Here is a 13795-nt window from a genome sequence, read left to right as displayed (position 1 = left end):
CACTGAGGGCCAATTAGCTTTACTGGCAAAATGAGTCACAAACTACACACATTTGTGTATGCCAGATAGCAGCCAACGGGCATGCCAACAGGCATGCCAGATGTTGGCTGCCATCATCCTTCACCTTTAGCTATGGCAGGTTAGGGTGTTGTCTTGTGTTATGTCAGCATTGACAGTAATTTTACTAAGAGGTTGGATTAGGAATTTTTATGGCCTAGTTTGGATAAGAATGATCCTGCTTCAGGCATGGGGTTGGACTTGATGACCTATGGAAGTCCCTTCCAGCCCTAGAGGAACATGTGATTGAACCACTGTACACTTTGGTGCCCACTGGCATGCATACATTTTTTACAAGTTTAGGAATCAATGTGTCAAGGTGTGACCACGAAAGGTTATTTGTGTGCAGGGCTTTTCCACTGCGTACTCTTTTCTAAAGCAAAAGTGTCCAACAGAAAAGCCCACAATCTGAGAAAAAAACAGTATGATGGGAAGGGTAGAGGCAAATGCATTAACTGATGCATTTTATGAATGAAATTTTGGGCAAATATATCAGGGTTTTCTTTTTAAGCCTTCCTGACAGACACTGGGTGTTGGCTGTAGCCAAGGCTAGAGATTTTGACTGGAGTGTGGCAGTGCTCATCCTGAGACTTAAAGTTGGAGGTTAGAGGGTCTTCCCTCTCCCCTCAGAGTCAGATTGATTACCATACTTAGGGTCAAGAAGAAATTTTGCCTCATGGTCAGACTGGTATGGACTGTGGGGGCCTTCCTCTGTGATGGGGGTGTGTGTAACCCCTACCTGGGATCTCTTAAATATATATTAACAACCTTTTACAAAAGCAGGATGTTGGCTGCCATCCTCCTTCACCTTTACCTGTGGCAGGTTAGGGTGTTGTCTTGTGTTATGTCAGAGTTGACAGTAATTTTACCAAGAGGTTGGATTAGGAATTTTTATGGCCTAGTTAGGATAAGAATGATCCTGCTTCAGACATGGGGTTGGACTTGATGACCTATGGAAGTCCCTTCCAGCCCTACTTCTCTATGATTTCTCACAGAAGTTTTTACTCCACTCAAAAATTTGCAAGTATGTTACTTTGTGTTTTTCCACTAACACAATGACCCCAATATATAATAACAGATGCAAAAAGGACATTTGAGGCAGTAAACACATACATTTTCAATTTACCTGCCAAAGTAGCACAATTGCAACCAGAACAAGTTCAGTGGTCATGCTTAATATTCAACATTTATCCACATTTATCCCATGCACCCTGTTTTTTTTTAAATTTATTAATAAGTATGGTAGAGATTCCTAATCAGCTGAATATCTCAGGGCCTATCTTTGCTTATCTGTGAATTTCAAATCCACGAGACAGATCTGAATGTCCAACTTTCAGAAAAGCAAACAGTTATGGTCATGGAAATTTATGTAGGGTATGGACAGACGTAACGCTTAGAACATTCTAAATACACTTTAAAACCCAAGGGTCTAAAAGTGTATTTCACTTTAGACTGGTTTAAACTTCCTGGAACATTTCAAAAGCGCACCAGGAAAATCAAGTACTATTTTGAGCCAGTCCTCCTTGAACTAGTTCAGTGTTATGTACAGACACAGAGCATTCTGTGCTTAGTATCGTGAGTCCTCCAAGTATCCCACAATGCAGTGTATGTCACTCCCCCCCCCCGACCCATCCAGGACAATGGGGCTGCTCTGGGATGCAACCAAGACTCTACTGCTCAAAGTTTTATTGCCAACAGAGACCAAAGACAGGGAAGGCAGATCACCCAGCCCCCTGGGAACCACAAACATGGGTACAACGAGCCCCTCCCACCCCTCCCCAATCCCTGGCAGCCCCTCCACTCCAACTACCGCCTCAATCCGGGTCTTCCTCCCTGTAGGGGCATCCTGGGGAAACTCTGAGCACTGACGCTTGGAAGGCATGATGGTCTGTGTACTCTACCAACTCCTGGAGGCATTTTGACAGCACTGCAATCCTTAAAAGGTGAAGTTTTACTTGGAACCCTTAGCAGTGTTCGTGTGGACACTTCGGTCCAGGGACAGCTACGAACCAATTCCCAATCAGTGACGTTTTTGGAACAGTTTAAGTGTTATGTCTGTCTGCACCCTTATTGTCCATATACCATTAGGCAATCGTGTTAATGATATGTTGACATATTAATAGCAGTTGTTCTATTTTTGCTTTGACTAGAGACATGGGCATGTGACATTGTCAGTCTGCAAGGTAAATAAAACAATCTAGGATACAACACAGGGAATTAAACCAGCTCTTTTTTCTGCAGTGTTTCATGCCAGATTCTTAAAAATCTAGCTATCATAGCCATGCTAAAGACAACCTGGAGGGGAGACTGATTTTTCCCAAACATGGTTGTACAGTACCTCTATAGTTCAGAGAAGGTTCAGACTGAGTTTTTGATGGAGGGGCTGAAAAAGGAAAGCGTTGAAAGGACAAGAAAAAACACATTAGAGGTCAGACAAATCACCTGGTAAACCACAGATATGATTCATTAGTCTTAGTATATGCCTTCACAAGCACTGTTAAGAATGGCTTTTTCTGAAACTGGACATGCAAGGCTGCTGTTTGGAGCTGCAGAACACTTATCTGAGGAAAGAGCTTTGTTTTCATTCCTGACCTTTACACAGGCTGCTTCAGTTGCTAAAAGAAAAAATGTAAGTAGGTGGCAGCAGAGTTTATCTTTCAACAAGTCTTTTAACTTTGAATGAAGTGTTCATGTGTTGGGCAAAGGGAGGTGCCAATCAGTCAGCTCATCTAAAATCAGTTTTTACTTACAGCATGTGTTCTTCAGCACATGCAATGACATAAGTAGGTTTTTTTAGGGGATCCCTCCCAAATAAAAAGGTGAACAGGAGGCCAACTTCTCCTTCTTATCATTAACAATGCAAGTGCCCATTCTGCAGCCCAGATAGGCAGGTGACTGCCACTGATATCCCTGGAAACCTCTCCCTAGGAATGCCATCAAAATCTTGTGAGAAAAAATTATGTTCAAAAGACTGCACTATATACATTTTATTTAAATTATTACTTCTTATTTCTCTGGTTCGATGCAAACACAGGCAGACATAATAAAACATACGAGGAACATATGAGTGCCCCAGAAGAACATTTGGGCCCAGAAAATATGTTACTCTGATAAAAGGGATAATGAGATGATACAAAGAATTTTTCAGTCACTTGGTGCAATGGATTTCATATTCTGCAATGTACTAGTCAGCAACAGCATCTGCTGTTTATTAGAATCTTGCTTAATGGAATCAGCTACATATCAGAATTAAAACCAAGAGCCATAAGTCCAGGCATTTTTGACTATTTACTAGCATACCATTCAATGGAATCCACCGCTATCTGAAAGTGCACTCTACACCTAACAAGCTTTTTCATTACTCAATCAAGTACTCTAATCAAGTCCACGTGTGTGCATGTTCTTTGCATAGCTAGGTTGCTATGTAACAGCTGGTGACAACTGAGCATGCATGATCATAACATTTGTATGAGCTTCTTAGTTTACTTTCTTTACTTTGCTGGCGCTTATTAGAATCTCTAGTTATTAAAATAAAAATGATCTGTCTGATGTGACTAATAAATGATGGACATTGTACTGATCCTGAAATTGAATCTGCTACTGTAGACACCTGCACTTATGTTGACTTCAACAGGACTCTTTCTATATAAAAAAATTATAGTGCTCACCAGGACCTACTGGTACATACTACTAATCACACTGTCATTTTTCTTGTTCAAATATTCAAATTTAAAGGAAAAAAATGCTTTCAGAAAGCCAAGACTAATTATCTAGCAAGATATCACTGAGGCATACTATGGCTTGATAGAGAACTCTCTGCAAACATAATGCATAACTCCGGAGTGGTTAATTTAATTAAATATATAAAAATGAAAACCCGCATTTGAGTTGTGGCAGTGAGTAGCACTGTATTTTGTGGATCTCTTTTGAGACTCTCACCAACTCGAAGTGAAAGAAGACACTTCGTTTAATTTAAGGTGTAAACACATTGAAATTTAGATTATACCAAAATAAAACTGTCATTCAGAGGGATTTGAAAGAAGAGACAAAGCACCAACATAAATAAATTACGGTATAAATAAAAGATAACCCTGCCTAAGCCCATATACAGTGGAGGAATAAATAACAAAGTCAGCGCCCCTAGAAGAGCTTCTGATTGTGACAAACCGCAGGAAGCCATTTTTAATAAAGATCACTTTCTGACAGCAAAAGGAGTCACGCTTATCAACATCAGCTTTGAATTTTTAAAGCATGTTTAATATTTATGCTATCTGAATCAACAAGCAGTCTGATTAAACTTGAGTCCAGGTAGGCGTCATTAGAATAAAAATGGGAAAAAAAAGACAATTCACAAATGAACAACATTTTAAAGACAAATACCTCCTTAGGTCCTCTTCACTATTAGTAAATAGCTTTGTTCATAGGAAGAACTGCATCTGCATTTATCTGCAATTGTTTCTCATAATCTCTAGTATATTTCTGCTCTTCCCACTTCTACCGGCTGCCATGACTTTTTCCTATCTGTCTCACAGTACAGGTGAGAGAACAGCTCTCTCTGGACACAGTCCCAGGGTATGTGCACACCCTGTTTATAGCAAAGCTGGGAGGCAGCAAGGCTCCTCCTTCACATCTTTAGAGCAGGCCAATCACCTCCTTGACAGCTGGTGGCCTCCACTGGCAGGCTGCCCAGGAACACACACTATTTATGAGCTAGGGACTCCTGGGTGACAGCTGAGTGCACTGTCGTCACTGCTGCTGCAACTGGCTGTGCTTATACAACCCAAATAACTCTATAAAGCTGAAATGGATGCAGTCCTATTTAAATAATAAATCAGCAATGATGGCGTTAATACCGCAGGTGTGACTCTGGGTTTATCACTAAGTGACAACAGATGGTATTAATCTTGACTCACCTCTTTTCCTATCCCAGGCATATAGTTCCTTTATCCCCAGCTCATCCAAGGACTTGGTAAGCTCCAGCTCTTCCCCAGTGATGTTGTCCCTCAGGAGGACAACATGCTCCTGGCTGACTTCGCACTTTTCACAAATAGCAGGGATGATGTTATGCAGAGGCACCTCAGGACTAACGCGAACCACTGCCTTTTGTGTCTTGAGGTAATTCACCACCAGCCTTACTGATTTCTGAGACAGAAAAGGGAAAAAACACTGTCAGTCTCTAGATTCAGGTCCCCACAGTGATGCTTCCACCATTTAAATAACAGAAGAGATAGATACTTGTTTTCCTTCATCTTTCAAATGCAAATCTAGTGATTCACATGGGGAAAGTTACTATTGGGCAAAAAGTTTAAACACCTAATCTTGTTCACTGGGGAGTGAGTCATAAGGGCAATTTAGCCAGAGAGCAAAATCAGATGCAGTCATGCACTAGAAATCTTATCTTAAGTATGAACTAATTACTTTCACAGCAAAGTAAAGCACCTTCAGAATGCTTAAAGTTAATCACATGAGAAAACTCTTCCAAAACCAAATGCTGGGAAACCATATTCCTGTTTAAGGAATAAGGATCTCTGAATTCATATAACTGAAAGATAGAAGCAGTGTGGTCCATGATCTGAATCACTGTGTAACCCCTGTATGCTGAGTCACAAGTACAAAGGAATCGCCAAATTGGTGGAATATTGCCAACTAAGGATTCCTTGAACTAGGAACTGCAGCTCCTATATCACCTCTGCTCACGAAAGCCAGCACACTGGATGTGGCCAAGAGAAATAAAAACCCAGTGCATTTTAACAATGTCATTTTTCAAGATACATATGTACCTTCCTTGATGATATTTAAGTGTAGTTAGAAATCCTGACACATATTCGTATACTGTGCATTAAGAATTTTATCTGACCTTACCATTACATGATAATGTTAGAGATTGGATTGATTTACCACTCTAGCTTAACCAGTTTAGTTGATGACTATTCAAACAGTATAAAAAGAAAATCTGAGCCTCTCCCCTTCAGGCTTGAAGATAAAAAAAGTGGAACAAGTCGCAGCAGCATCCCTGTTAGAAACTGTGATAGTGGTTCATAGCACCTGTTCTAATGCCAGGCGGTACTGACCTCAGGGACCTTAGGTGGGGGTCGTTTTGTCTTTCCTTCAGGGACCTTCTCCTTCAGAAGTACTGTCTGAAGATCCAGCACCCCTATCAAAGTATTTGGCTTGTAATTCAAAGGTTGCTGTGACTCCCAAGACTTCAGTTCAAGAGTATGGTGGGCTGGATTTAAGTGGTAGCGGCTGCACAAATCAACCAAGAGATCCATCACAGCTTTACTGCAAAGAAAAAAAAGGGACATTCACTATTATTAAGAGGGGAAAAACTGAGTTGCTAGAATGTTACTGAAGTTTCATATGGTAGAAGCAGCAGCCTAGGCTGTGGATTTGTCTCAAGCTTCGGAAAGCTACTGAAAAACAACAGATAACGGATATAAATATTAAGAATTGCATATTTTCCTAGGCAGTGCTTGTGTTTGAGTTACTGATTAACTACTCACTGTCAGACAACAGAAGTAATAGTAGTACCTCGAGCAGCAGCCAAGGGTGGGTGAAGGGCAGCTTGTTAGCTGAGTGTACCCATAAAGTTGTAGTTTGTGTACTCTCACCTTTACCTTGGACTCTGAGTGCAGAAGACTACATGTTCAGACATGCAATGCTCCATCCTGATCTGAGCAACCAGATCCTGCTGCTCCAACCGTAACAGTTTAATCTGAGACAAAAGCTTGATGAATATCTATTTCAATCCCAGAAAAAAAATTAAAAATTCAAAAACATTTTCACTTTGCATCTTCCCTTCCAAACTTTATTTATATGCGTATAGAGTATAAATATACACATGCATACACAGTACTTCAAAACAAAAGAGAAAAAGCGAGGAAAGAGAGAGAGAGAAAGGAAAACAGAAACACCTCCACACACTAGAACAGCCTAGTACTCAGGTTATGCACCTGGGATATTACAGACCTAAATTTAAGTCTACCTTACCATACGCTCACATCCCAAAGTAAACATGGGTTTAAAAGTCTGTCTTCATCTCTTTCTCACTCAGTCTCTTGAGTAGAACCTGTTCCTCTGTCTAAATATTTCACTGGGCCAATGAAAAAACTCCATATCTCAGAGTTTATGGTCCTCCTTTGGGATTCGGGAGAACAGAAGAGCAGAAGGTTTCCCTTGTGTCTTCCATACTCCAGGTGTGTCCAAGCCACCAAGCTATAAGCTATTCTGGATTGGATGTTATTCTCTCCATCTTTTTCTCTCTATCCCCAGAAATCCCATTGTATTCCTGACAAGGTTCTTGTGGTAAATCTGGTATCTTTTATTTGAATAACTCAAATAGTTGGAAAAATTCTTCTTTGCAAGCTTTCAGGTACAAATACCCTTTGTCAGGCTGAGGAAGCATCTGCAGTTGGTGTGTGTGCTCTTCCTGGATGGAATGAATAGTAACGAAGCCAGAGGCTGGTATGCATGCAAGAAGGCCAGTCCTGAGAAACGTTTCCTGACAAATGTTTTGTTGAAACTGACACGTTAATGGAAATGTTTCACTTTTAACAACTTTACCATCTTCCAACAACAACAAAAAAACAGTTTTGTCAAAAAAATCCTGTCCAGCTCTATCTGGCACCTGTAATTTTCACAGAAGAGTTTTTGTTTGTTTGTTCTTTTACAGTGGAGGAAAAAAAAAGAAAAATTGTATAGACACTGCAAGGCAAAGGCATATTACTAGCGAGTAGTCTTGTAACGGCACTATTAATTTACACATTCTTCATGAAGTGGGAACGTAAAGAAGGAGTTACTAGGATGCTTCCAAGAACCCTGCAGGAGCTCCAAAATGTCCACAAGACAAAATCCTTTCCCCACTGAGGCAAAAGATGTGAGGAACTCAAGGTTCAAGTCAGTGGCTTTGTGTTCGGCTAGGTTTGGTTGAAAAATTATTTAAGATAGAATTTTAAATATTTGAAAACACGGGGCACTGCATAAGTAACGGTTCATACAAAATGCTATTCTATAAATCCACTGCACAAGGGAGTCCAGATAAAATCAAAGTGTTCTGCTCCCCAAAATGTTCAACAAGCATCAATAGTTTGTATGCAAGCTCCCTTGCTGGAGTAGCAGGTCTTGTATTACTCTCCCCACCCCGGTGTTTCTCTGTTAGATATGATTACTGATTTCAAATCTCCCAAGTTGACACTTGGGAATCCCCCAAGTTGACATTTGGGAATGCACTGGACTCCTCAGAGCTTAAAGGTCTCTAACAGAAGGTCCTCAGGATGCTTCTTGGCTTCTTTGTTGGAGGAGCTGGTTCTTTGTATCTCTTTAGTCCTCAAACACATGCACATGCATGTATGCTGCACTATACCTACATGCATATGTATATAATGCATCACACTGTGCAGTAGTGGACAAGATAGGTGAGGTCTGGTCATCCATCAATATGGATACAGATCCCAGTTTGCCTATCTGTTTAAAGACAGAGTTAAAGAGACCTCTTTTCAAATAAAAACCATAGGCTGTGTGTAGACGCAATGAGGGGCATGTATGCATGACATTATAAAGTGGGTTAAATGCTTTTGCACTTCTTTAATGGTGTCGGTGTTTGCACACCTCGGCCGCATATTGCACATCAATTACAGCCACTGGAGCAAATTTAGCAGTGTAATGCGCCTTAAATGACTTTGGGTTTTAGTTTGATGCCCTAACAGCTGCGGAGCTCAGGGGCTCTGCAGGAAGCCCTGCAGGCAGCCTGGCAGCAGCCCGGGAAGGCAGGCTCTGCCCAAGAGAGGAAAAAAAAAAGTGGGAAGCCCAAATTTTTTTTTTCCCCCAGGAGCCTGCCTGCCTGCCTGAGCTGTGTGGGGGCCTGGTGCTTCCCTCCGTGACTGCGGTGACCCCTGGGACCGCCCAAGCTGGGTGCCTGCGGGCAGGTGCCTCCTAGTGGCGGGGTGCCACTGCTGTGGAGGGAAGCACCAGCCTCCCCCCTCTCCCTGGAGCCCAGGAACTGATGTACCCGCCGGCACGACACGGGGTTTTAATTGGCCCTAAACTGAAGCGGTGTTTTTAAAAGCCCACCACTTCAATTTAGGGCCCCCATTTCATCTACACACACCCATATATGTTAAGTTATTTTCTATGCATTCTTGCAATTGTTTCAGAGGAGAACAAAATCTGATAGAACCTCAGTCCTTGATATGTTCTTATAATTTATATACCAATCTTCGTTACTTGAAATAGAATGACAACATATTTCTGTAATGTGTAATATCAGATAGTTCATTTAAATTTGGCTTATGACTCATGGGTTATTTTATAAAAAACATTTTACAGTAAAGCATTTTTTGCAAGTGTTTCTTATAACTTATGCTGGTGCTGCACCTCTCTCTCTGAAACAGTGAACTATGTTCAACATTAGGTTTCTAGGAGCGCTCACAGTTCAACAAAATTGTAGACTCCATGTCAGTCATGTGAAAAAAGTAAATTATGGTCTTCCATTTGAGATGAACTCTGCTCCAGCAGACAAAAAAGTATCTCAGTTATTTTCTCATTAACTGTTGGTTACATGGAAGGAAAGAACAAAACACAATACTTCACATGAAATCTGCAATGACCAAGCCGATTTCACTCTGAATACTCCAGCCTACTATGGAAAATATCCCCAAGCTTCAACTATATCATTTTGAAGTTTTCAGATTAAAGGATAAAAGGAAACTACTAAAACAACTTAAAAGAACAGTTTTATCCCATTGTTGAAGTGAAACCTTGAAACATTTCCTTAAAACAGCTGCAGAATAAAAGCAAAACTGTAGAAAAACAAACTGTCCATCTTCCCGGGCAGTGTATTTCAGAAAGATAAGAGTTCAAGTTCCACAGACTGGAGGCCTTTTGTATTAAAGTTATGTTTTTCACAGGACTTCACCACAAACAGAATTTCAGTACCATTGGAAACAGACCTTGTAAATGACAGTGTTCTTCCACAGAAACAAAGGAGTAGCAACTTCCTTTTTTATTATAAGTAGGTTCCATATATATAGCTCACTCTTCTGAGTGGAGCCACCACCCACCAATCAAAATGACCACCATACTTACTCAAATATAAGATGAGTATTTTCCCCCAATCAACATGAGGAAAAAAGTCCCTAATCTTATATCCGCATACAAGGATACCTTACTAAATATATTGTCTATCATTAAACCACTGCCAAAAGCAGCTTGCGCTCAGCCATGGAAACCAATGATGAAGTTGATTAAATGCAGCAAACACTCAGGATGACTATAAAATACATGGCCCATATGGGGCAAATATGTTGATGGGAACCTTCAATACCAGAGCTAGCCCTGACCCCTTCCCCTTAGTGCCAAAAATGCTACATTTGATATGCTGCTAGAAACCTACCACAGGAATAGACTAGTGCACCCCATCTGAATAAGACATATGGTAGTGCCCTTGTGCTCAGTTCCCCTCAACAATGACTCTTTTCCAAGTAATAGTGAGCCACTATATTGAATACATTTTGGCTTCCACTTCATTCCCACGCATGAACTGTATCTTTCTTTACCATTTCCAATGATTCCTGTTTTTTCACCAGCCTTACATGTTTGGCAAAGATCACTGAATGGGACCCAAAACAGCTTATCCAGGATTCCTCTGTTGCCTCCTCTGTCAGCCTGTCACATATGATAAGTGTTACCCTGGCCCCCATGAGATGCAGCTGGGCCAGGCTGACCTGTGCCTCCTCTACATATAAATGTTTGGAAGATCCCAGGACTCATGACAAGAACACCTGGTTCCAGTCATCAGTGCGGGGGAGGGATGCTAATTAGCACACATAATTTGTGGGGGGATATCTAGAGTACCCACACCTACTGAACAGTGCTGAGCTTGGGGTGGGGAGAGGGGAGGGGTTACCACTGTAGGCTTGTAAGCTGCCTTGACTTAACTGATGCTATTTTTTGAATGGACACCATTAGCTGCAAGTGAAACTAGCATAGAAGCAATTTAAACAACTGTTGTAGGCAAAACAAAAAGTAGACAGCCACAGAATATAGAGAAACAAGATAGAACAGAGAAGCAAAACAAGCCCAAGGATGGCTCAGTAGGTGAGAAGTAAGTTAAAAAGAAACAGACTGAGGGTGACAGATTGATGAGAAAATAACTATTGTAAAAGGTAACTGGTAAGGATCTACAATATGACAATATATGGAATATACAAAAGAGGGTTGTAAAAGGGTATATAAAGCCTAAGGGCAAAAAAAACCTTAAGTCTGGGGGAGCTGTCACCGAGCAAGAGGAGACCATGCCGGTCAAAACTGTGATCCCCAGTGCCGTGATCATGCCTGGCCAGCTGAGTCATCATGCATCATTCAGAAGGTCTGGGGTTTTTGCTTGGGTAGTGGTATTGCTTAAGTGTTCAACAAATTAGGATTTGAGACTGAAATAGTCTCACTGATCATTTCATTCCATTTGTACCACCCCTTAATCAAGTTTAAGTGCAACATCATGGCTTGGAATACTGTTGTCTCTGCTGAGGCCTAACCCAATAAATTATATGATAAATCATGAGCCTTTTGACTTTGGACTAATGTCATGCATAGTTTGTACTAAATACAAGTAGGTACAGAAGTGCTGCTTAAGTGTGTTTATGGAATACCCATGCTAAAACTTGAAGCAGTTTCAAAAGAGGTAAACTACATCAGTTCTGGGTGCCTCTGGGTACCCACAGTAATTTCCCTGTATGTAAGTTACTAGAGATATGTTTATTTCAAGATTAGTGTTTCAAATTTGTTTTTCACTTCCACGTGCTCAGAGAGAGAAGGGTCTGGCAATAAAATGGGGGAAGGGGTCGTGGGGAAAGAAGTTGGAGGGGAAGAGAACAAGGGGGCTACTTGACCCCCCGGCCCCCAGATTTATTTTCCCTGGTATACCACTGGGAGGGGGACAAATTCAAGGCAAACCTCCAATAATTAGATTCTATACCTGGAAAATTATAACAAATTTATAAATTTACTATGTACAGAATCTAATTATCGGGGGGGAGGTCACCTTCTTATCAGGATCATCTTATATTTGAATAAACATGGTAGTTCCAAAGTGTTTACATGAATGGGAAGGTGCAAAGCATTTTAGACAACTCATTTCTGATAACTTGCAGGCTGGCACTTACGCCATTTCATCATTGTCATTCAAGCAGCTAATCTGATTTTGAACACATGTCCCATTGGCTCTAGGTGATAACCAACTTCTACCTACTTCTGCTCCTTCTTACTGTGATGGTACAAGAGGATTTTGTCTGCTTATTATAGGTGAAATCCCATGTTGCCAGCCTTGTTCTTATTCCTCACCTTATCTTCTAGAGACCTATTGCTTCCTTCTGACTTGCTCATGACATGAGGGAAAGTAGAAATCTGATTTTAGAGTCCAGACACAGAACTGTTCAAGCTGCAGTAAGCCTCCTTTATGCTGTCTCTTGCAGTGACCTCTTGCCATTAACCTTCCTGTTTGTTCTTTAATTGTCCAAACCAGAATTTGGAGAAATTAGGGTTAACAGACAGAACACTAACAAAGTCTATGCCCTGTACTTTCTGTAGATCTATAACATCTATAGTCCCAAAGAACCCAGGATCTACAACATGAAGCTTTGTTAAAGTTCAAACAAGATTACCAAAACAACTATTTTTAGCAAGGGACAGTAATCTGGCTCAATCTTGCTCTTGTATTATTAAACAGTATGATATTTAAAACCAACTCTGGAAAGTAAAGAAGAGGGGATGCTGTGTCAGCAATATTTGTTAGGCTGACATCCTGTTTAGGTAGAATACATTGCTGATCACTTGTGTGTCACAGTAAATCTCAGAGCAGACATTTATAATTGAAGACAAAGTAAACAACAGAGCTGTCCAGGACATGGCTTGCCTTATCTCAACCAGAATGGCAAACAGCATTCAGTTTAAATATGCAGGACTACTACAAGATCATGCAGGGCAAAGTTCTCTTTTCTACTCTTTCACTGTTCTATTTCTCCTCATTCCTATATGACCAGCCCTCTGCTGAGATAACAAAATATGGATGAAAAGATCCACTATTCAGCACAGAGAACAGAATTTTGCCCTAAACAATTTCAAATACCCTGTCTGATCTATTGACATTAAAGACAACTGAGAGTCTACAGCTGGGAGGGTTTTGTGTATACAGATTCATTTCAGCCTACAGAACGCTAGTAAAACTGGAATATCCCTGTACAGTACTGTTTTGAGAATGGAAGAAAAACAGTGCATGGTATTATTATTATTGCTTTTTTTCACACAGTCCTTCAAGGCATGGTAGACCCTTGACAGAAAAAAAAAGAAAAGAAAAAAAGGCTTACCCTAAAAAACTTACAAACCAAATATGCGCCATTTATTGAGAAGGGGAGAGGACAGTGTAAACGATACATCAAAAATGTCTTTTGGCTTTCTATTTCCTCACATGTTTTGCCCGCTGCCTTTTACCACTCCACTTCTTCACAGTCCTTTCACTCCTCACACATTGAGGCCTCGTGTAACTGCTCCTATAACTAAATCTGCTTCCTATTTGCTATTTTTTACTTTAATCCTTGTTATTTTTAATTCATTCAGTTTAGTTTCTTGTATTTTTTTAAATCTCTCCTGTATTTGGCAGCTAGAACCCGTTTTAATTTTTAAACAATTGTTACTAGTAACCCTTCCATGTTTTATAAGCCTGAACTAGTACTCACCAATCACAAAA

General features: G+C 40.6%; 1 protein-coding gene across 6 annotated transcripts in view; it reads right to left on the bottom strand.

Annotated features, from left to right (window-relative positions):
* The window catches only part of COBL (cordon-bleu WH2 repeat protein), a 273635-nt gene that overhangs the window by 163128 nt on the left and 96712 nt on the right, over positions 1-13795 (bottom strand). For 4 of the 6 annotated variants that reach the window (XM_019483861.2, XM_019483865.2, XM_059728586.1 and 1 more), the window contains exons 3-5: positions 6129-6339; positions 4971-5199; positions 2396-2440 (exon numbers count right to left, since the gene is read on the bottom strand). In XM_019483861.2, coding sequence (XP_019339406.2) covers positions 2396-2440; positions 4971-5199; positions 6129-6339 — 485 coding nt within the window. The remainder of the gene's footprint in view (positions 1-2395; positions 2441-4970; positions 5200-6128; positions 6340-13795) is intronic. The other 2 variants (XM_019483862.2, XM_019483863.2) reach the window with 1 other exon arrangement.

This window comes from Alligator mississippiensis, chromosome 5 (assembly GCF_030867095.1).
Source record: "Alligator mississippiensis isolate rAllMis1 chromosome 5, rAllMis1, whole genome shotgun sequence".
NCBI classification, from domain to species: domain Eukaryota; kingdom Metazoa; phylum Chordata; order Crocodylia; family Alligatoridae; genus Alligator; species Alligator mississippiensis.
The sequence above is the reverse complement of the archived record's forward strand: the minus strand, read 5'-3'. Positions and strand labels throughout refer to the sequence as shown.